General features: G+C 44.2%; 1 protein-coding gene across 6 annotated transcripts in view; it reads left to right on the top strand.

Moving 5' to 3' along the window:
- The window catches only part of Dnajc6 (DnaJ heat shock protein family (Hsp40) member C6), a 155,379-nt gene that overhangs the window by 103,593 nt on the left and 28,218 nt on the right, over positions 1-23,568 (top strand). For all 6 annotated transcript variants that reach the window (XM_013348538.2, XM_026781882.1, XM_013348539.2 and 3 more), the window contains 10 exons: positions 2,138-2,288; positions 3,482-3,531; positions 3,629-3,777; positions 13,666-13,788; positions 17,243-17,376; positions 18,984-19,178; positions 20,251-20,368; positions 21,845-21,924; positions 22,923-23,116; positions 23,225-23,305. In XM_013348538.2, the coding sequence (XP_013203992.1) occupies positions 2,138-2,288; positions 3,482-3,531; positions 3,629-3,777; positions 13,666-13,788; positions 17,243-17,376; positions 18,984-19,178; positions 20,251-20,368; positions 21,845-21,924; positions 22,923-23,116; positions 23,225-23,305 (1,275 nt within the window). The remainder of the gene's footprint in view (positions 1-2,137; positions 2,289-3,481; positions 3,532-3,628; positions 3,778-13,665; positions 13,789-17,242; positions 17,377-18,983; positions 19,179-20,250; positions 20,369-21,844; positions 21,925-22,922; positions 23,117-23,224; positions 23,306-23,568) is intronic.

The raw sequence follows: 23,568 nt of genomic DNA on the forward strand, positions 1-23,568 counted from the left end.
CACACACACACACACACACACACACACACGGACCATCTTAACCACAGCTGGCAGAATCATGGATTGGTATGGGCCTGGGGCATAGTGTGATGTAGCTGGTTCTCATTTAGACTTTAGAACTGCACACATGGTTGTGAACGGCTGGCTCTTTTCGTTAACTGAGGCTGTCAATGCCTTCTTCTTGGAGACTCCAGCTCTCCTAGTGTAAGCATCTGTGTAGTAGGCCGGCCATGGGCTTGTGCCTATAATCCTAACATGTGAAAAACTGAGGCAGGATGATCGCTGTGAATTCTGGGTCTGCCCTGGATTGAGACCCTGCCTCACTGCCTCTCAGTAGGAATGATAGACAGTTTCCATCCGTGAGGGGCTGTACCACCATTAAAGGTTCAGTGCTGATGGGAAAGTCCAGGAAGTGGAGGACACGGTTGCATTCCTTCACGTGTCCATTTACGTATTCCCCAGCATGCCCTGTTCTCTGTGATTTCTGATTGGAAACAGATGCTTAATGATGCCTTGGGCACCCGAAGCTTTCGTGATCAAGATCAGAAAGTGGCAGTAAACACAGTTTTATAGACACATGCCAGTAGCATATAGGAGGATAGGAGGTACTTGAAATTAAAAACAGAAACTTTCTGACTAGGAAACACAAAGAAAATGACCTCGTTTTTTATCAGAGCTCAGTACAAATGATAAAATAAAATCATCTTCCTTGCATTGGCAGAGGCTAGGTTCCAAGTCCCCAGAGGATTCCTGGATCTCTAGATAGTCCTAGACTCTATGATGGCAAAGGATTCTACTAAGCACCCCGTGGTACAGGTGGTCCCTCAAAAAAGAAGTACTTGACCCAAACATCAGTAGTGCTGACGGGAGTTAGTCACAGGGGTACAATTTCCTGTAGTCACTAGGGAAGAGACACTGAAGTGTCTGATAAGTCACAGCAGAGGCAACTATGCAGTTCTCAGCCACGATGGAAGGATCTGTTGCTGGGAGGAATGGTATATAAGGGGCCTCTAGCAGTCAGGTCTACTGAAGGCCAGAGCAGGCCCCAGATCAACCAACCTAAAGTGCATGCTTTTTTTCTTTTTGTGGTCTCTCTGTGTCAATCCCAAACAATAGAATATAATACAGGCTATGTAGATACTTTAAAATTTTCAACTTTTCCAAACCAAGTATGATGGTGAACACCTGTACCCAGCTTTAGGAGGTTAAGGTGGGGAGGTAGCAAGCTGGAGGCTAGTCTGCTCTATATGACAACACTTTATTTCAAAAAAATAAGATGAAATGAAATGAAATACAATAAAATATAATTTTAGTATGTACATGGAAGTTTCTGTTCCACCTGGTCCCACAGCTGTTCAGTTCCAAAGAAACACAAAGGGGCTTATATTAACTACAAACTGGCTGATCTATTGCTCAGGCTTATTACTAACTAGCTCTTACAACTTAAATTAACCCATAACTCTTATCTATGTTTAGCCACATGACTTGGTACCTTTTCTCAGTTAGGCATTCTCATCTTGCTTCCTCTGCGTCTGGGTGGTGACTGACTCTCTGCCTTTCCTCTTCCCAGAATTCTCCTAGTCTGGTTGCCATGACTGTATTTCTTGCCAGGCTACTGGCCAATCAGCATTTTATTAAACCAACATGAGTGACAAATCTTTACAGGGTGCAAGAGCATTATCCCACAACATTATTATTCACATTAAAAAGAGACGGGCAAAATTAGATATTTAGTTAAATATTTTCTAAAATGGAATTATTTCCAAATGTAATCAGTGTAAAAATATGGAGGTGCTTTATTATTTTTTGTGCCAAGTTTTTGGAATTTGCTGTGTATTCTTATTAGAACAACTCAACATGACCAGTTGTCTTTCAAGCGCTCAATTGATACCTATGGAATGCAGCCATGGTATTGGGCAGTGTAACTCTGGAGGTCCCTGTTCCTAAGACTCCATGTATGACAACTTGCCTTGTATTCTCTGGGGCCCAGCAGCATTGCTAAACCTCGGAAATCCTGAGAGGCGTACGTAATTGCTGGGACAGTCCCAGCCTCTTAGAGACGATGCATGTGTTATAGTTTGAGGAGAGGCTGGGGTTCAGTGTTGTCTTAAGCTAACCTTCTGCTTCTCCTTCTCAGGTGCCTCCTCTCCAGACATGGAGCCCAGCTACGGGGGAGGCCTTTTTGACATGGTAAAAGGCGGTGCCGGGAGGCTGTTCAGTAATCTGAAGGACAATTTGAAGGACACCCTCAAAGACACATCCTCTCGAGTCATCCAGTCTGTTAGCAGGTGAGGCTGGTGGCACCTGGGCTCCCCAAGGGATCTGGCTGTGTGCCAGCTGTTTACCGGACTCACATAGTGCCAACTCAGTGACATAATCGCCAACGCTGACCAACAGGGAAATGGCACTGGAATCATAATGCTAAGTCCCTTTGAGGCTACAAGCCCAGTCTGTGGGACTCAGCTCATTGGTACGCTGGCATGGGATGGTCGCCATCTTTAGCTTTACAAATGTGGGGGGTTCTAATACAATATCTGTGTTTATAAACGATGTGGCGTAAGGCACGGTAATCAACTCTCTGAGAGGATTTGTCTGAGTGGCTTGGGGGTTAGATAGGTCGTGCACAGGCAGTCTGTGGATGGGAACTGAAGCAGAACTTTAGAAGCCTGCTGGTCCCTCAACGTTTACTTAGCATAGGAAGTTAATTTCTCTTCCCCTATATGAAAATTCTTATATAAATAATGTAGCAGTTTTTATATTCTTAAGAATTAAAAATTTATTTGCTTATTTTTGGTTACAATATTCAGTTTTGAATCGGAAATCAAATGCCAAATCCAATATATTGATTGGCATTTTAATCTTGCTTCAAAGGCAAACTTTCTTGTTTCTTCTTCTTCTTTTTTCCTTTTATTGTTTATTATTTTTTTTTAGTTGTTGAAAAAAAATTTTCAGCCTCCTCCCTGTTTCCCATTTCCCTCCCCCTCCTCCTACACCTCTCCCCCTCTCCCCCTTCCCCCCACTCCATTCCCCCTCCCTCTCGAGAATGAAGAGCAGTCTAGATTCCCTGCCCTGTTCCTTCTGTTGTTTATCTAAGACGTTGGTAGGAGAGAAGAGGACTTTCGTTTTTTCTCAGCTTCTTCTTTCTCTCCCCTTAGCAGTTCACAATTAGGAAAGAGAGTTCCAGGGGGTCAGACACTTTGGGACTTTTTTCCCTAAAGGGAAGACAGAGCAGTTTTATTCTAAGATTGACCCTGTACATCAAGGAGCATGTGTAGGGTGGCAGCAAGCACAGGTGGATGGTGTAGCTGGAGGGTGTGGGCTGCCTTCTCTCATCGATGCCTCCTTGGTAGAGGGAAGAGATTGCAGAGAGTTAAAAATATGCCTACTGGACGCAAGTGCTCCAGTGCCTGATGTTTAGATGGAGAGAGAAATTGTCATGTTAGATTGCTATAATGAGTGCCCCCTCCTGTCTTACTTTTAGCTACACAAAGGGAGACCTAGACTTCACTTATGTCACCTCCAGAATTATCGGTAAGTGTCTCGTGTTTATCAGCTGCTCTTCAGTGCCCCCCCGCCCCCCGGCAGCAGATCGTTTGAACCTGTTCTCTCTGTGTGTGACCTCTCCTAGTGATGTCCTTTCCTCTGGACAACGTTGACATAGGATTCAGGAATCAGGTGGATGACATCCGGAGCTTTTTGGATTCCAGACATCTTGACCATTACACAGTATACAACCTGTCACCCAAGTCATACCGAACTGCCAAGTTTCACAGTCGGGTAAGGAATTTTCACCCTGGGGAAGGGTTCTTGAGGACACTGTAGCATCACTATTTCTATGGTTGGGGGTCTTGAACTTGCTGAGATCCTGTTGTTTCTGTCTCTCAAGTTCTGATATTATATATATTATATTTATGCTTGCCCTTCCACATCTCATCTTGGTAATACAATTTCAAACATTCATAATGGAGAGATCAGCTACCAACATTTATAAAGTATTTACATGGCATGCAGAAGTTTACATGTGACGCCATACACAGCAGAATGAAAAGGCCCAGAGAGATGAGAGGTCTTTTCCCCAAACCACAGAGCTAGCAAGTGGCTTTCTGCTTCTGGTTTTGATCATCAGCCTGGGCTAACAGCTGACTTGGAAAAAGCTAGATTATCTTTTCAATTTTAACTAGCCTTTAAAAAAAGCTTTTTGAACAAGGTAAAGGAATATTCTTAGTTTCTGACTAGGCAGGGCATGGTGGGAGCCTGCTTGGGTTTAAATCTGATATCATGTCTGATACTTTTGGCTTCTGAGTTCTTGATTGACTTACCGAAATAAGGCGTTGGTGCTCTCTGTCTGTCTATTTGCCTGCCTGTCTGTCTGTTTCTCTTATCTTCAAATATTTGTGGCTTATCGTTTAGATATGGTTAGTTCTATAACTTCATCTGGATCTGTTAAAAATAGGAGTGGCTTTTTTTGCATAGACATTTAGGAAGAGATGGCTTAGTGGGTAATGATGCTTGTTAGCTGCCAAACTTGATGAGCTAAACTCAGTACCTGGGACCCACAGAAGAAGGGAACTGACTTTCACAAATGTCCTCTGACTTTTACACATGTGCCAAGGCATAGATGTGGGCACACACATACACAAAATAAACGAGTAAATGTTAAAAAAAAAAAGTGAACTTTGATTTCGGGTATGCAAAGTAATGGACCCTCACTTTTATGCTAGACCACGTTTTTGCTTAAGGCTCTGGTCACTCTTGACAGTCTCTGGGTTTAGTTTCCACATCCGTCCAACACACAAAAGCCTTGCTCCATGGGCTCTCCCAAATCTTCCCTACCGATCAACAAGACAGGAAAGTTTGCTAAGGATCTTTTCGACTTGATCTTAGAACACTCTTGAACCTCAGTGTGCATCAGAACTGCTCAGAGGGCTTCTGCTTCAGGCAGATGGGGGTGGGGCAAGGAGTCTGCATTTCTCACTACTTCTGGGACTCTTCTCCTACCCTTGCTGTCCTGGGCACTTGTCCTTGCTGTGGGGATCTCTCTTTGAGAAGCACTCACAAGGCTGTTTTGAAGCTGGTATGACCTGTAGTCTGAGCACTCTGGAGGCAGAGGCAGGAGGAGAACAAATTCACAGCTAACCTGGGCTACACATCAGGTTCAAGGATAGCCTGGGCTAAATAAATAGCAAGGCCTTATCTCAGACAGTCAGACAGACAGGCATGCAGGCAAGCAGAAACAGACAGATAAACAAATAAAAACCATCTCGAAGTGGTTGGATTGAAATTGCCACTCTGTGATAAGAGTTTTGTGTGCAATTCTTTAAAATCTATCACAATAAACTAACCTTCCAATTGTTATTTCCTCTATTATATAATTCTAAGCAAGTGAACTTCAAACATTGATGGACCCCGATGTTCTAATGGAACACAACTGTCTTTTTTGTTTATCGAGGCAGGGTTCTTGCTACATAGCCCAGACTGGTCTGGAATTTTCATTCTTCCTTCTTTAGCTCTCGGGTGCTAGGATTGCAAGTGTGCAGCACTACGCTTAAGTATTTGAAGCTGAGTTGTTTTTTCTTTCTCATTTTGGAGACTAAGTGAATGCCATTATTTTCACAACTGAAGGACAATGGAATATTCTGAACAGTATTTCATAGAAATTTCATTTGCTTTTGATATATTTGTGACAGCCTCGGTTTTCTACTGAAAGAAGTAAATTTGTAAGATTGGCACAGAAGCTTTTATATACGTAAAGATATCTTGAGTATCATTTTTTCAAAAGCTCCCTCCTCTCTCTGGTAGTGTGTGTGTGTGTGTGTGTGTGTGTGTGTGTGTGTGTGTGTGTGCAGGAACACATGGAAACCAGAGGCTGACATCAGGGCATCTTCTCTAATTAATTCTCTTTCTTAGTTCTTGCCACATGGTCTTTCACTGGACACTGAGCTTGCGGTCTCAGCTAGACTGGCTGGCCAGTGAGACCTCGAGATCTGTCATGCCCTCTCCTCAGTGCTGGGGTTATAGATGTTCTCATTCTTGCATGAGAAACACTTTCCCTGCTGAGCCCTATAAAGGTATTTATAAATAAAGTCACCTAATAGTGTAGTTCAAGCTCTCGCTACTGGTCTTAATTGGCAGAAGGGAGCAGGGATTACATACTGAACATCTACCTTGGGTTGCTTTCACGTGCCCTGAGAGAGGAGGACCTTGTTTATTTAATTTGAACTACAGAACAGCGCCCAGCATGGCTAATAAATGTTTCCTAAAATAACAAACATGCCAAGAATTATTAAACATTGGAGCTATAATAGAAATATTTGGTTCTTGCTGTCAAAGCACTTAAGCCTGGTTGGAAAGAGAATGCAGGGCGTTCTAAAGGCGAATGTGAATAACTGTGGATCCCGTGGAGATGCTCAGTGCTGGGAGGCAGGCATGCAGCCGGTCCCAGAGTGGGACGCACAGCGGACGTGGAAGAAGTGGTGTCGTTTCTCTTCTAAGCAGGGGTAGAATGTGTCTTCGAAGCCTTGTCATGAGGGCTTTGCTTCTCTAGCTTCGTCACGCACTGCCCTTCATTACTAGAGTCTGTGTGCTACTCAAGGGTGCACAAGTGATGTACACACACTTACACACTCACACACTCTCACCACTCACAGTGCACTCGCGCACAGTACTTTTGCATGGACTATGCCTTTTCCCTAAAAGCCGCCTGAGCTACAGCCCCCACCCTTTCCTTTGCTGGTCTTTCTTTACTAAGGGGAGAGGTCACACACCCCGGGCTTTTACACTTCATTCCCATACCGAGGATGGCACAGCATCTATAAACCTTCCCGAGAGTCCCAGCAGAGTTGGTCAGAAGGGAACAGGACCTGCTGGCCTATGTCTCTCTGTCCTTAGTTACGGGAAGATGGTCCCCAGATCTGCGTTTTCCCCTCAGCCCTATCTTTTTGGTTCATCTCTTTCCAAAGCCATTGCTCATCTCTCCCAGCACTGACTCTGTGAGTTGATTGGCAGCTCATTGATACATGCTTAGATAATCTGACTCCGTAGTTCCTATCCTCCAGGCAGTGAGGACTAGAGCCATGCTTTCCTGTTTCCAGTTTAGTGAAGGGCTAGGTCTGCCCCTTAACCTCATTTTAATAAATGTAGGTATATTTTTCCATAAAGCGTCATCGGAAATGACATGCTGCAGGACTAATGTTACTCACAGACTCATAGACTCTAGCTCTGCCTGTGTGAAGCCTGAACTCGGTCACATCCCCTTTGATTACGTGGTTGAATTTTGGGGTAGAGGTCACGGTGGTGGAGACAGGGGGTAGCAGAAAAATTTTTAACTTTTCTGAGGGTTTTTTCCTCCTGTGGTTTGGTGAACTTCCATGGTTTTAAGCATTATAAAGGGAAAATCATATGAGAAAATCACATGACAGTTTTATAGTATTTTCAGATGTGGCAGGATGCAGTTACATAAGAAAGGAATTTTGTAGTCTCAAGTTAGTAAAGGGGCTTACACAAAACTAATATTGGCAAATAAACTTATAATGAAATCAAGGCATGAGAATGCTCATTCAGGATTATCAAATAGGTACAATCTTTTTATTATGATTTATAGAAAATATCTACCCTTGGGGATTAAAAGTATCAATGCTGTTGATGATATTTGAAGAAGCATAAGATGAATGGGCCAAGCCAAATACTCTTCTTGAAAATTATTTCCTTTGTTATGTTTATTCATATACCTGTGCGGGTTTTTATATAACATGTGTGTAGGTGCCTGTAGAAGCCAAAAGATGGCATCAGATCCCCTGGAACTGGAGATCCAAATGGCTATGAGCTGCCCAAAGTATGTGCTGGGAACTCAACCTGAGTCACTTGGAAGAGCAGTATATGCTGTTATGTTGAGCCAGTTCTAGCCCTGAGACGAATATTCTTAACCTGAATGACAAACACTAATAGAGATGCTGTATCTTTAGATCAGTTGGTGGGCTATGGAGAGCTTCAACCCCGTGCTTGCACTTTAAAAACATTACGGGAAAAATGTATATAGTAATGATGCCATTTTAACCACTTGAAGTAATCCAGTTTCACTAATGGCACTCAGCAATGTTGTATAACCATCACTGCTATCTAGATCTAAACCCTTTTTATTATCCCCATTGTTAACATTGTACCCATCTCCCTTCTCTCTCCCTTCTTCCCTCTCTCTCTCTCTCTCTCTCTCTCTCTCTCTCTCTCTCTCTCTCTCTCTTGGTCTCTCCCTTCCTCTCCCCTCCCTCCTGTTCTCTTTCAGCATATGTGTGTGTGTGTGTGTGTGTGTGTGTGTGTGTGTGTCTGGGTGTCTGTGCAGGTTTGTAGCTAGGCCCTTTAATATTAAGAATCTTTGCATCACTCATTTCTTGCCAATATTGTTGGAAAAACTAAAAATCTGGATGAATAAGGATCAGGTCTAACCTTGCCCAGTGTTAAGAAGTTCTAAGAATGCCATTCAGTGCTGCCCAGGCCCACCCTTCTCTGTCCACCTATGAAGGATGGTAACGGGTTAGTGGTTAGTAATAGTAGTTAGACTGTCCTGTTATTAGTGTATCAACCGGAAACCAGTTGGTACTTTTATACTCTTTGTTCATGTATGTTATTTCCAAATCCTGTAGGATTTATGTTTTGCCTTTGAAAACAGTTCAGTTTTTGGAAGATGTATTAATGACTTGGATTTTTACAGGGCCCTTGACTGGAAGTCAGGGTCTTCCCTCCTTCCTTCTAGAGTCCACTGAAGATGTCCCTGCTGTGGAGAGAACTTATCACTTTCTCTCTTTGACTTCATACATAAGTGTCTGAACAGGAAACAGGAAGGTAGAAACAGATCTCTGGACTGGGGGCCAGAGGCTCACAAAGTGCAATTGCACAACCTTCAGTGAACTGAATGTCTCCCCTTAGGGAAAGGGCAGCTACCGCCTTACAAATGCATTATGAAGCTACTGCTGATAACGATAGGCAGAGCATCACAGTGGAATTTATTGTATTTATTTGGATGAAATTCTATATTATACACAAATTATAAGCTTTAAAAATTACCTTAGACTCATGTCTCAATTGTTCATTTTACCAAACAAGACCTTCCACGGCTACTTGGACTCAGTTCTTTCATGTATAAAATGATTACAATAGCCAAGTGTTGTAGTGCTTGCCTTTAATCCTAGCATTTGGGGTGGCAGAGTCAAGTAGATCTCTGTGAGTTTGAGGCCAGCCTGTCTAGTTCCAGAGATAGTTCCAGGACAGTTAGGGCTACAGAGAGAAACCCTGTCTCGAAACCGTCCCCTGTAAAAGGGTGATTATGACAATAACAGCACCCATCTCACAAGTACCCTCCTGTAGTGGTATTTGCTCTGCCCATCACCTTGGGCTGTCTGGCCCGAGAGAGGCAAGGTGATGCTTCTTGTCTGCAGACATGACCTCTTAAAAGGGAAGAAAGGGACAGTCGTTCACTCTCTCCTGTGGTGGTCAGAGATGGGGCAGCTGGTTCCATTCACCCCTGAGCAAAACGAAAGACCATGCTGGCTGTTTACCTTGTTGTGTACCCCTGAGTGTATCCTGATAAAACCTTGATACCCCTTTAAATGGGCGCTCATGGTTTTGCCTGTACCCCTTCCTTCCTCCTTCCCTCCATCCACCCATTTCCTCCTCCTTCCTCTTCCTCTCTTTATAGCGTTGGGGCTCAAACCTTGGGCCTCATGTATGGAAATCAAACATTCTACCAACCGAACACCATCCCTAACCTGCACAGTCTTTTACCATGTGCTTGTTATAAGAAATAAATTTGATGAGGAGTGCCTGACCTGGAGTAAGTACCCCATAAGTGGTGGCCAAGATTGACGCTGGCAATAGTAGAATTTCATGACTGGTGACTGAAATACTCCTGTCTTCCATTAATGATGAACTAATGAGGAAACACCAGATAGGGTGAGCCAGTCTGTCGCTCCGCTTCACTCTTGGCTCTTGTGCTTAGCACACCATTTAGCTCAAGATGGGCGTCACCTAGCTCCAGCCCTTCAGCTGTCTTGGCCTCTTCTTCTAGTATCACAGTGGGCTTGTAGCTGACATGGTACTCTCTGATGCTCAGTGACCCCAGGAGTGTTCAGGGAGGCTGAAGATGGTGTAATGAAGTGCCATGCAGTCTAGGATCAGACTTATTGCATTGAGTGTGAACTAGAGAATCACAGAAAAACTGGCACTGATCAAATCCCTAATTTGGAGGGGAGGTGTTTCTGTCTTAATGTTTTTCCTCCTTTAGACAGAGAACATGTTTCTTTAAAAAAAATGTAATTATGTGTTTGCCTAGTGCTATGTAATTATATATCAAGTAAAGATATAATTACGGAGCACATTAAATTAATATTATTTGCTTGATTGATTTAATGATTCTAGAGCTGTTGGCCTATTGTGCTAAGAACAGTTTAGCCAGCTTTTAGCTGAGATTCACTTCAGGTATTGACAGGTGATGTGTGGGTGGTTAGTGTACAGTTTTTAAAAGCTTTAAAAATACTGCCTCGGGGAAAAGAAATCTTGTATTTTCACTCTGTTGTAGTCTAAAAAAAAAAAACCCCAACAAATTTGATCCACCTGTTCATTCTCAAGATATTCATGTAGGGACTGGAGAGGTGGCTCAGTGTTTAAGAGCATTTGCTGGTTTTGTAGAGGAGTTCATTTTCAGCACCCAGGTGGGACAGCTCACAACCTCTTCCAGCCCCAGCTTCAGGGGATCTTACGCCCTCTTTTGGCCCCTGTGTGTACCCGCACACGTGTGCACACAGTATAAATGAAAATGGGATAAATCCTTTAAAAATGATATTAGACAAATTCTATTACAAAAAAAAAAGAGACTGCCAAGTAGGACTTATTCCTTTAGTTTTTATCCATCCATCCCCTCAGCAGCAACCCACCCGAGACACAGACACCGGCAGTGAGGTACCAAGAGGAGAAGTCATGCTTTCTCTTTTCACGGAACTCAGAAGCTAGGGAGGGAGACAGAACAGTCGGTTCAATACAGCTGACAATAAACTTTCCCTCATCCCCACAATGATCCTCACATACCCAACACCCACGAGAAAATGAAAGCCTGAGATGGTCAGCACAGGTGGTCAAGGGTAACAACAACAAGAAAATCCATCCTGAATCTGCAACTATGCTGTTCTACTAATACAAACTGGAACAGATGGACACAGGCCAGGATATAGACACAACCGTGACTGTCCTAGCTGTGAGGGTCAGAGATAAGAGGACACTGAACTTGGGCTTTGAATGGGGTACGAAAGTTTTCCAAGGATGAGAACGCCACAGACAGGAAACAGGATCGGCAGGCCTGTGTTTTATAATCCCCCTGGCAACAACATTTATTCTTCCAATTTTTCAACTGTTTCATTTGGTAAGTCATTTCTATTCCTTGAGAAGTCATCAGCGGGGAGCCCTTGGGAAGTAAACAGTGGGCCAGAGAGCTCTGACCTGTGTTGGTTAGAAGGGGTTAGCCATTGTGGAGTTTAAGCTGACAGACCTGAGCTGGCATCTCCTGGACCTTAGGGTAGTTATGTGAAGTGTTTCACACACTTGGTTTAACATGTCATATCTGTTATTGCCAAGGGTGTAGAAAAATGGTTAACCTGGAAGCTCCTCTTCACCCATGATAATTGTATAGCAAAAGGGCTACAGATCAACAAAAAAGAGCAGACTGTCTGGGCAGACCAGAAAGGCAATTCCTACTTTTGTTTCTTAAGGTCAGCATGCACAGATAATTTCTCATTTGTATTTTTATTATTATTATCTGGTGATCAGGAAAGGGCCAGCCAGCGAGATTTCTCCCACCTCCCTTCCCAGTGTCAAGCACAGGGAGCTGGAAGTGTCTGAGTTTTCTTAGGCCAGTTTTTTTCTACGCCACGTTGCATACCTTGTTGATTCCATCCCTCTGTCTGGCCACTCCAAGTCACAAGCATGGGTGTCCCCCTTGCCACCTCTCTTAGGTGCACTCCTGTGCACAGCCACTGCAGCTGCATGAGCACTTACTGAGACTGTCTCCTGAGTTGCTGAGGTGTGTTTGTACCCGACTGCCACTGAGCTAAGCCACCACCACCCCTTCCTTCACCTTCCCACCATCTTACTGACCCCTTAATGATTCTTTTGCCTCCTTCTGTTGGAAAATGCAGATCCCAGAGGAAGTCTTTTCAAATAGCCTTCTCTCCCTCCTCCTCCTCCTGGTGTGAATGTAGGTGCGTGCACATGGATGTGTGCAGTCTGAAGCTGAGACACTGGGTATCTAGCTAGATAGACCTCCACTTTATTTCTCGGCAGAGGCTCTCTTGATAGACCTGAAGCTCATAGCTAGCTGGCCCAGGGGTTTTGTGGGCTCTGGGGATAAGATCCAGTTCTGGTCTTCATTCTTGCCTGCAAACCCTTTATCAACTGAGCCATCCCCCTAATCCTCTTCTTTAGGCCTCCTGTGGTCTGCCCTTCACCCACACTCCTACCTCACAGGCTCAGTGTTTTCAGTCTGATCCCAGAGCTTTGCATCGGCAATGGCTTGGTAAAATAATAATGATTGCTGACCTTTATTGACCAACTTGTGTGTGTCAGCAACAGACTAAGCCCCGGCAGTTGATTCTCCTGCAATACCGACAGCTGTGGTCCCATCCACCACATTGTATGAGGACAGAAAGGGTTAAAGATGTAAAATTTCCCCAAGCCCAAACTTCTTAATATTAGATGGACTAGTGAATATATGCAGTCAGTCAGGGCACATGCCCTGCATGGTGAGGCAGTTGGTCATCTAGCCTGGGCTGCTGAAGCTAATGGATAATGCTCAAAAGGCCTGGGCTTAACAGTGTGACTGCAGACGACTCACCTCTGAGAGTCAATTTTCCCATCGATAAAGTTGTCATCTAATCAATACATGTCTTCTTTGTTCTCCAGACTAGGCCACGCAGCATCAAGGCAGGACTCTACCACATCCAACATGTATGTTAAATGAAGATAGGACATAGTTCCCCTGCGGAGAAAACTAAGACACATAAGCCACCCTGGCTCACTCTGTAGGACTTTTCATGTTATGAGGAGAGCTCAGATGACCGTAGAGACCACAGGATCTAAGAGCAACATCTAGAAGAAGGATACTGGAAACTGAATTCTGTGCCACCAAAGGCAAAAAAAAAAAAAAATCAGAGTGCTAGCATAAATTGCCTAGTTGACTCAAAATGTACTTCTAAATGTGTTTTAATATCTTTAGTGAAAGAGAGTTATTTAGTTAAAACAAAACCAAAAACTAGTGTATTAAGTCAGGTTAGCCCTCCTGTAATCCTATTACTCAGAAGGCTGAGGCAGGAGGGTGATGGATGGATTCAAGGTCAGCTGGGCTATGTACTTGAGACCCTGGATTATAAAAATGACTGTGTGATACTTCTCTTTGTGCATTTAGATCCTTTTTCCAACTCTGTCTGCATCGCAAGATGCCACAATGCGACTTCCAGTGGTATAACCCATGACTGTGGAGATCCTAACAAATCATTGCATTAAGCCTGTTGTTCTGCATTTAGACCCTGTCTCGTATATGGAGAAAGGACAGGATGCTGCTTCCAGATGTTGTGTGTGATGTGTGTTTATGGAGACGGGAAAATTCATTTCCTTCCTCCATTTCTTCAGGTCTCAGAATGCAGCTGGCCCATCAGGCAGGCCCCAAGTCTACACAACTTGTTTGCTGTGTGTCGGAATATGTACAACTGGCTACTACAGAATCCCAAAAATGTCTGCGTTGTCCACTGCTTGGTGAGTATTCTTTGGTCCTTCTGCCTGGTGAGGCTTTGGTGAATATGGGCAGCTGTATCCAGAAGGGCAACCTCTGAGCTCAACAGCATTTACTGAGCCTCTGTTTAGAGGTAGAGCAATGCCAGGCAGGTAAAAAATGAGGGGAGGGAAGAAATGATGTATTACTTTGAAAGCCTATTTTCTTATTTGTGGCCCTTTCCCTAACCCCCTAAAGGTAAAACAATTGAGGGAAGAATCTATTATTCTTGATGGTGCCCTATTTTGTTTTGAGATGAATTCCGATTGAGTAGTCCAGGCAGGTCCTGAATTTGTGGCAATCCTCCCTCCTCTCAGTTTCCCAAGTGATGGGATTACGGGTGTTTGCCACAGAACCTGACTTTATTCTTGGCTTGATGTTTAAGAGAGAAAGTGAGAGAGGTCTGAGTTCACAGCATACATAATGCAGGGGTTCTAAACTGTTCTGAGTATCTTAAAAGAGGTAGGAAAAGAGTTGTGGATACACAGGTTAAAAAAATGCACTGAGCTTTGTATGGATATGATGGATATAAACAGTTTCAATTTTCTCAACAAGTTGTGTTAAAATAAAAATAAGAGAAATTGACATTTATATGCCCTTGTGAGTAGTTTCATGGACCAGCTGCATTTCCAAATAATTCCCAAAGGGATTGTTGGCTTGGGTTTTCTCCAGTTCCTTTCCCCAGTCCTTCCTGTCAAGCTTCTTAACAGTTTCTTAAAACTCAACTTCCTGCAAAACCTTTCTAATTCTTGGGTGATTTTCACAGCACAGACATTCCCACTGTGCAGCTAAACATCACCTGTGGCATTTAACACAGCATCACCCCAGGCTGTTCCCTGCCCACTTCCCACTGGTCTGTCCTCTTGCGGGAAGAAACTTTCTCTCAACTTTGCCACAGAAGATCTGAGCAAGTGGCTGTGTCTATGAACAGAGTGAGCCTGGGCATAAACCCTGGAAATAGTCTATTCCTCTTGCAAACATCCATCCATTTGTAGCGATGCTGTTTGTTGTTTTGTTTTGCTGAGGCTACTGGATGACTTTCACCTCTGTGGGAGCCAGCTGGCTGAAAAAGAGAAGCCAGTTGAAGAACCTTTTTATATTTCTGTTTCAACTCCCCAGTCCTTGGCAAGCGATACAAAACGCTCTGTTTTCTGTAAGCATTTAATGTCTGAGGCCACAGGGCTTAGCTTTTAGAGCCACAATGGATCACTCAAAGAACAGGTTGCTTTTAGGGCCTAGGCAGTCTTAAGTGCAGTGGGGATTTTCACTTACATTTTTTTCTAAAAGTTTAAGAGAGGCTAGAGGCTCCCCTGCTCTCATAATGCAATCACAACGAATTAAAAATCCAAGACTTTGTGGATTCATCTGGGGATTTGATTGCCATGGTCATTACAGTGACCAAAATAAAGGGACCTGACATGCAGTATGAGACGTTACAATGGTGAGCACACTTCTCATGAACTGTTGGTCACCCTAAGCCACCCTTGTGCAGTCCCTGGCTTCCTGTAACCATGTACAAGTTCAAGAAAACCATTAAAGAGGGTGAGAGAAGTGTCTTAATGATTAAGAGTCCCTGCTTTTCTTACCAAGGACCCAAGTTCAGTTCCCAGAACCCATGTCTAGTGGCTCACATGGCTTGTAACTATAGCTCCGGTGATCCAATGCCCTCTTCTGATCTCAGGTATCAGGCATGCATGTTGTACACAAACATATTCAGACAAAACAACCATACACATAAAAAAAATTAGAAAAAAAGATGACATGAAACGGGGCTGGAGAGATGGCTCAGTGGATACCTTATCTAAGGTGGAGTTGGATGCAACTTCAGGCTCTAAGCATCCGACCTGTGTGATCATGGTAAAGCCTCATGAAGAGTGTCAGGGGCCTATGATGAGTGCCTGGAGGAGGTACAGGCTGGCTGCCACCCTTGTGAAAGGCTTGGGCAGCAGTCTGGCACCTGTTTCAGAAGCCACTGGCTTGTTATAGATAGCTATAGTGTTCAGAACTCCTGACTCTCTGAGGCATAGATTCTTCTCTGGGCAGCATCAACAGCTGTTCTTGGAGGCAGAGCCATCATCTTTTCAGTCAGTGCCATTAGTATCATTTCTGGCTGAGCTTAAATGAAGATAGTTTGACCAGAGCTCATTCTATGCCTTGCTGTCTGGGCACCAAAGACTGACATGTTAGGTATGTCCAGAGGTGTGCATTCCAAATGTTAACGTCTTTTAGGAAGGAATTCCAAAAGAAGAAGAATGGCAGGGATTGAGCTGGCTTTAATCCGGACTCAGAAGGGCTGATGGACTGGAAAGGCATGTCAGATACGTGAAGGACTGCCTGAGCAAAAGGAGTGGGCTTCTCCCTTCATGGAGGGAAGCATAAAAAAGGTGTTGACTAGAAGTTGTAGAGGAAAAGTCTGGAGTGGTGGCCCACATCTTTAAGTGCTAGCACTTGGTGGGCAGAGGCAAGCAGATCTCTGAGTTGAGGCTAACCTCTTCTGTTTACCAGGGGCTCCAGTGAAGGCTACATGGTGAGACTGCCTGATAAACAAACAAACAAACAAACAAACAAACAAAAGATGTGGAGGCGCAGACTTCAACTCAGCACCCATAATAGGAAACAGTTTGTAAACTGATGTGAGCCACTTCAAATAGAAGCAATTTCCCTTTTACTTGTTCTAGGAGAGGCTTAGTTTTCTTCCATCGCCGGGTTGCCGGATGTTGTCACAAGGCGATCATAGATTGGGTGACTTAAGTGGTAGAGATTTCGTTTCTCACAGAGAATATGGAGGTTGTAAGCTGAGCTCAGGCTGTTTGTAGATCTAGCAGGTCTGCTTCCTTCCAAGGGGGCACGCACATAGGCGTCCTCTCCCAGGAAGGGAGGGGACAGAGAAAGAGAAAGAATCCATAAGGGCCTGTTGCTCATGACCTAACTATACCAGAACCCCAGCCTCCAGTTCCGGTGCCCTTACATGAGGGATTAATATTTCAATACATGAATTTCAGGGGGAAACAGTCAGTTTATAATACATCGATTTGTACAATGAATGAAGTTTTTTGTATTAGTGAACATACAGTATGAGTGGGGTACATACATAGCACCTTCCAAAGGTGGCATCTAACTTGAGGCTCTTTACTTCTACTTACTTGCTTACTATTCATGACAGTGCCTCTAGTCCAGAGTTGGTCTAGGTCTCAGAAAGTATATGCAAGTGGAGTTTATTTTGCTGAGCCTCTTGGTGAACATTGCATCAGTTTTATCCTGAGAAAAGTCTTTCCTTGCTGCTGTCTGATTTCACAGCAGGGCCAGATTTTTGGTCTTGAGCAATTCTGAAGTGAAAGGCACCGATAGTTAGGAGGTGCCTCTGTTTTCTCTCTTCTCTGCGAGCGGGCTTTTCCCAGATTTGATGTTTCTGACGAGTCTGTGGGTCTTCCTTGACAGGATGGACGGGCCGCGTCATCAATTCTGGTTGGTGCTATGTTCATTTTCTGCAATCTCTACTCTACTCCTGGCCCCGCTGTTCGATTGCTCTATGCAAAACGACCAGGAATTGGACTGTCTCCGTCCCATAGGAGGTACAGAGACGGAGGTGCAGGGTGTGGTGCCTGGTACTGCGGGAGGCTGGCCCCATGGGAGCTCTCTTTCAATCTTTTTCTAATTGATCTGGTGTTATCCTGAACAATGATGACAGTTAAGATGGGTAAGAATTTTAAGTTTTCATGCAGGTTCATGAAAGTCTGTGATTTTGAAACTGAAAGGGAACTTTTAAAAATGCCAATGTTTACTGAATGAAAAAAGGAAATAGAAAAGGAAGGTCCTGACTGCTTCTTGGTAGGGCAGAGGAGAAAGTTTATTGTAGAGAAAAGGAAGAGCGCAGCCAGAGGCAGGGACATCTGGGAGAATCCAGAGCGGACATAGCCAGACTGAGCTGGGCCATGTGGGGAAAGGGGGAGGAGTATGGAGAGAGGAGAGAGAGGAACTGGGAGCAGCAGTCAAGAGGGCAGAGGTACAAAAAGGGGGAGGGGGTAACCAAAATGTCTGGAGCCCCTGGGCTGGAGGGTTCAGGGGGTAGAGGGTGGGGTATGCCAGTTATATTTTGTAACAGGTAGGGACTGAGGGATCCTGGGAGAACCTGGTGGCCAGGTCTGCTTGGATATGTTACATAGGCACCTCAGCTGTTTTTCCTAGGATTTGAGACTTAACATTCTGCTTTGCTCCTTTAAGAGGAGAGGAAGCATGAGAGAGAATGACAAAAAGGCTGTGCTAGGCACCAGTCTAAAAATACCCACTGGACATAGCTCGAACGTTCTCTCCAGTCCCAGCGCCCAGCACCTTCCTGTTTGTGCTTTAGGTCTTCATTGAGATACACTGGTGATCACTGTGTGTAAATGCATCAATACAGAGAGAGTATGTGCTTTAGAGCTTGATTTTTCTCCTGACTGAGATGTGGGGATGTAATAAATAGATCTAGGATATACTAGATAATGTACAAATGACTTTAAAGAAACCCCTTCTTTAGATAGCTGGTTTATTGCCTTCCCTAGAGTTGGCATTAGTTTCTCTGTTCTTACTTAAATTTTATCTTCTCACTTCTTTGGATAAAATTCCTGATAATAAATTCTAAAGCTTATCTAAATCTGCCTCTTGCTGACATGCTTAATCTGCTAGATATAACACAAATATATGTCCAAATATTGGGCTAGCGTAGCACTGCCACAAGCTTTAGACTGAGCAAACACCCTTCTATCAGTTCAGCATGTCAACGGAAGCAAGCTTCCTCTCATTTAAAAAAAGACTTATTTATCTTTATGTTATGTATATGGGTGCTTTGCCTACATGTATATATGTACTACACATACATGCCTGGTGCCTGTGAGAGCAGAAGAGGGTGGCAGATCTTCTTGGACCTGATGTTACAGAGTGGGTGAGCAACCATATGGTTGCTGGGAACCAAACCTGATTCCTCTGTAAGAGCAGCAAGTGCTCTTAACCACTGAGCCTTGGCTCCAGCTCTGATCCACAAACTTTCCTAATTGTCTCTATTCTCCTTTGGTGGCTCATGTGAAGGAATGAGCAGAGGACTTTTCTACTGTAATTTAATTTACAAAGACAGACTTCACAGCAGAAATTGTCTAATTGTCCTGTTATGATGGGCTCAGAGGACGGCGGTCTTCTGTTTCAGGTACTTGGGCTACATGTGTGACCTACTTGCAGACAAGCCCTACCGCCCTCACTTCAAGCCACTCACGATCAAGGCAATCACTGTCAGCCCAATTCCCTTCTTCAATAAGCAGAGAAATGGATGTCGCCCCTACTGTGATGTACTGATTGGAGAAACTAAAATATACTCCACATGCACGGATTTTGAACGGATGAAGTAAGTCACAATGTTGTTGCTTCTTGCATGCTGAATTCCCATGAAAGTTAGATTCTCCCTGCTTATTGCTGGGACAAGTAGTTTTTTTTTTTTTTTAAGCCCAACGTATAGTAATCAAAGATAAGCACAATTGAACCCAAGGATTTTTCTCCTTTATACACAGTGGTACTGAGTTCTGAAGGACGGTGCTTGGGGTGTCCAGATGGGGTGGGTGGGCACAGAGGACCTGGACATTTAAAAAGAAGACTCAGTGATTTGGGTAGATGATTATCCTAGTTACTTTAAATTGATGTGCTAAGACACCATGACCAAGACAACTTATGGAAAAAGAGTTTATTGGGGGCTTATGGTTTCAGATGGTGAGTTCATCATGCGGGGGATGGGGGCAGACAGGTATGATGCTGAGACCTCACATCTTGACACAGCAATCAGGAGGCAGACGTAGCCAACTGGGAATAGAGTGGACTTTTGAATCCTCAAACCCACCCCTAGCTATGCACCTCCTCCATTAAAGTCACACATCATCCTTCCCAAACTGTCTACCAACTGGGACCTGCTATTCAAATATTGCCAACGGAGGCCATTCTCGTTCAAACCACCATAATGATGGACTCAAAGTGCATGTATGATCTACAACAAGAAGAGGCACCAGTGGAAGGTCTATGGGGTTTAGGAGACTAGGGAGGGAGTGACTGGTAACACAACATATAGACTTATAGGTTACTTTAGGAGTCAGAATTCTAGACCCTGGGAGAGTATAATGGTCCTCTTTCTATTCTGATTTTGGTTGGATTTTACTGTATAAGGCATGGTGAGTTGAGGAAAACAAGATCTGTCCAGGAGTCCAGATGAGATGGAGAGAGAAGGCCTACATTGGATCAGTGCTCTACCAGCTCAGAAAAGTTTGCATCCAGATCACACTGGCTGCATTCCTACCTTTGCACAAGACAGGAAGTAATTCCTCAGTCCAAGCCTGGGCAAACATGTCCCTTCGAGTCACAAAGGCACAATCCTGTGTCTACAATAGTACCAGACTAAATGCTTTCATGTCTCTTCTGATCTCCGTTTAAAGAGAATACCGAGTCCAAGATGGGAAAATCTTCATCCCCCTGAACATCACAGCCCAAGGCGATGTCATTGTTTCTATGTACCACCTGCGGTCAACCATCGGGAGCCGGCTGCAGGCTAAGGTAAGTGCTCAGGGGGACTCAGACTGTGAGCCCACTTGAATTTGTAATGAAGTACTACTGGGTCTTTTCTCTGGCATTTTGGGCTTGATTGCCTTGTGAGTTAAGAGGGAGAAGGACCCTTAACACCTGCTGATGTCTTCTCGATGTCTTCCTCATCACTGCAGGAGGGACTGGAGACCGAGGCAGGTCGTGACTTAGACACAATCACGGGGGAACAGCCCCAGAACCTCAACAAAGCATGTTCCTGAGAACCCGAGTCTTTCTTTTAGGGGATCACTATGAAGTGAGAGATTTCAATTAAACATGTGTATAGTTAGGACTTCCCCCCCCCCCCGAGAGATGGCTCAGTAGGTAAACGGTGTTGCCACCAAGCCTGATGACCTGAGTTCGGGTCTCAGAATGCCTCCTCCAAGTGCACTGATTTTTAGTGTGTTCAAAAGATACTGCTACTGTTAGAATTCTCTTACTTAAGAATGTTTTCTTCACCCCTGAAAGAGACCTTGACCCACTAGCAGTCACCAGCCAGCCCTCCTTCCCTGCTTGCCTTCTGACCACTGTGAATCCTTTTTTCTGCTTCTGAAGATTTTCTTCTTTGGGAACATTTTATATAAATGGAATCATACAATATGTGGTCTATGCCGGCTGATTTTTTTTCTCACCATTGTAATATCTTGGAGGTTTATTTGTGTTTTTAGCATGTGTCAATATTTCATTCCTTCATATAGTTAAGTAATGTTCCATTGAATGGATATACCACATTTATTGATTCTTCATGTTTAGATTATTTCTACTCTTTGGTTATTAGGAAAGATGTTGCAAGTAATTATATATTTTGAGACAGGGTTTCTCTGTAGCTTTGGAGCCTGTCTTGGAACTTGCTCTTGTAGACCAGGCTGGCCTCGAACTCACAGAGATCCGCCTGCCTCTGCCTTCCGAGTGCTGGGATTAAAGGCGTACACCACCACTGCCCGGCATAAGTAACTATATCTTAATTAATCAAATATTTGCTAAGATCACATATTACACCCATTGCCTAGGTGTTTTAGATTAACAAGAGTAATATTGTATTTTTAGCTTTCCAAAACTGATCTCAGGAGGGGGTAGGTAGGTCAAGCATGTATGAACATCCACTCTGCTGTGTCACTGGGGCACTGCCATTGGGACAGTTTGCTTTAGCCAATGGCAGCCAAGCAGAGTGTGGAGGCAGGTCCTGAAGGATGAGTTTGTCAGGTAGGAGAAGGACACCCTGGGAAGACAGAATATACAAGAACATGGGGCCTTGGAGGGTAAGGAATTGGCTTGCGCTCCTGGAGAAGAGAAACTAGAAATGAAGCTGGGAATACATTTAATATTCATATTCCACAAAGTATCCGATAAAAAAACAATGGAAGGTACTGGCTCCCCAAACCCGGTCTTTGGTGTAGACTCCCCTTTCTCCTACTAATCATGCTTCTTGCACATTTTTTTTTTTTTTAGGTGACCAACACACAGATATTCCAGCTCCAGTTTCATTCTGGATTTATACCACTGGACACGACAGTTTTAAAGTTCACCAAGTAAGTGCCCTGTGGACCTTCCATCTTCACCAGCATAGCAGCATGCCGCCACCTCCAAAGTCCCACACTGCGGACTGTTGAGCACAGACAGGCTGCAAGCATTTGCAATCTTTTGGTTGAGTGTAGTTGATCTTAAGCAGTGCGTATGGGTGGGGTTGGGGGGCTAGGGAGATGGCTCAGTGGTTAAGAGCCCTGGCTGCTTTTCCAGAGGTCCTGAGTTCAATTCCCAGCAAGCACATGGTAGCTCACAACCATCTATAGTGGGATCTGATGCTCTTTTCTGGCATAAAGGCATACATGCAGATAGAGCACTCATATATATAAAGTAAATAAATAAATCTTTTTTTTTTTTAAAGAAATGTATATGGATCACAGAGTTAATTAGAAAGACCTAAAGTTCCCTGTTAGGGAACAACAATTTCTATCCTTTGTGTTTGTGGATGCTTATGCCCAACAGGAATGGCAGTTTAATTTATAGAATAGCATAGACAGTGGTCCCTTATCAGGGGTGTCTGGCTAGAGCACTGTAAAAGAGGTTTTGGGAAACCCAGCTGTACCAAATATTGACCTGCGTTTGCTATAACATAATGTATTTAGGGATCTCAGGGTGTGACTGAATCTGGGGTGGTGGGGGTTGCCGGAGTCAGGAGACAGGGAGCTAAGAAGGATTCAAGGGTCCAGGCTGAGAAGGTGGCTTTGGGTCCATCTCATTATTTTGATGACCCGTTTAGCTGGCCAGTGCGTGCCGGCCAGATGTCTCAACCCTGCTTCTCACAGTGCTTTCATTAGTGTGCTTGGTGACAGCCAGACGATTTGGGCAAGTGTTAGTCTGTTTTTTCTGGAGAGGAAACTGAGGCATAGCAGGGTAAAGGAATACCTGGTTAGTGGCTGAGTCTACCTAGAAGTGAGTTTCAGGCTGGACTCGTCCACATGGGCCGAGCCTCATGCTGAGCATCCTGCTGATGGCACTGCGCATGCTGTGTTTTTCTTTCCATTAGACCCGAGTTGGACGCCTGTGATGTACCAGAAAAATATCCTCAGCTGTTCCAAGTGACACTGGATATAGAAGTGCAGCCCCAAGACAAAGTGATCGACTTGACTCCCCCATGGGAGCACTACTGCTCAAAAGATGTGAACCCCAGCATCCTCTTTTCCTCACAGCAGGAGCATCAAGACACTCTGGCCTTAGGAGGTAGGAGTCACGGCTGGTTTGGGTTTTCTGGATGAAGCCTCTGGGTTGCTTACTGCGTTACTTTGTTCCCTCTGTTAAGGTAACGCTGTGTGACCTTTTGTCTTGCAGGTCAGGCTACTGCAGATCTCCCTCCAGACCATCCCAGGAATGTCGGGCAAGGTGGCTTCTTTGCCTCCCTCTGTTGGCAAGGTATGGTAAAGCCTCTAAGTTAGGATGACTGGGTGATTATGTGACTAAATTGTCTGGTGGTTTTATTAAGACACTTCTTGAAGCAATCTTAATTTCTCTCTTATTTCAGACCTTTCCCTTCATTTGTTTTTCAAATCAGGCAACTTGCCTGCTTTCACGTCCATGAGTGTTCAGACGAACCAGAAAGCCAGTGTAGGCTAAATTCTACCTCCTGGGTTTGCAGTGTTTCCAAGGCACATCTTCCAAGACTAATGAAGTGTGAC

The sequence above is a fragment of the Microtus ochrogaster genome, chromosome 10 (genome assembly GCF_000317375.1).
Source record: "Microtus ochrogaster isolate Prairie Vole_2 chromosome 10, MicOch1.0, whole genome shotgun sequence".
Taxonomy (NCBI): Eukaryota; Metazoa; Chordata; class Mammalia; order Rodentia; family Cricetidae; genus Microtus; species Microtus ochrogaster.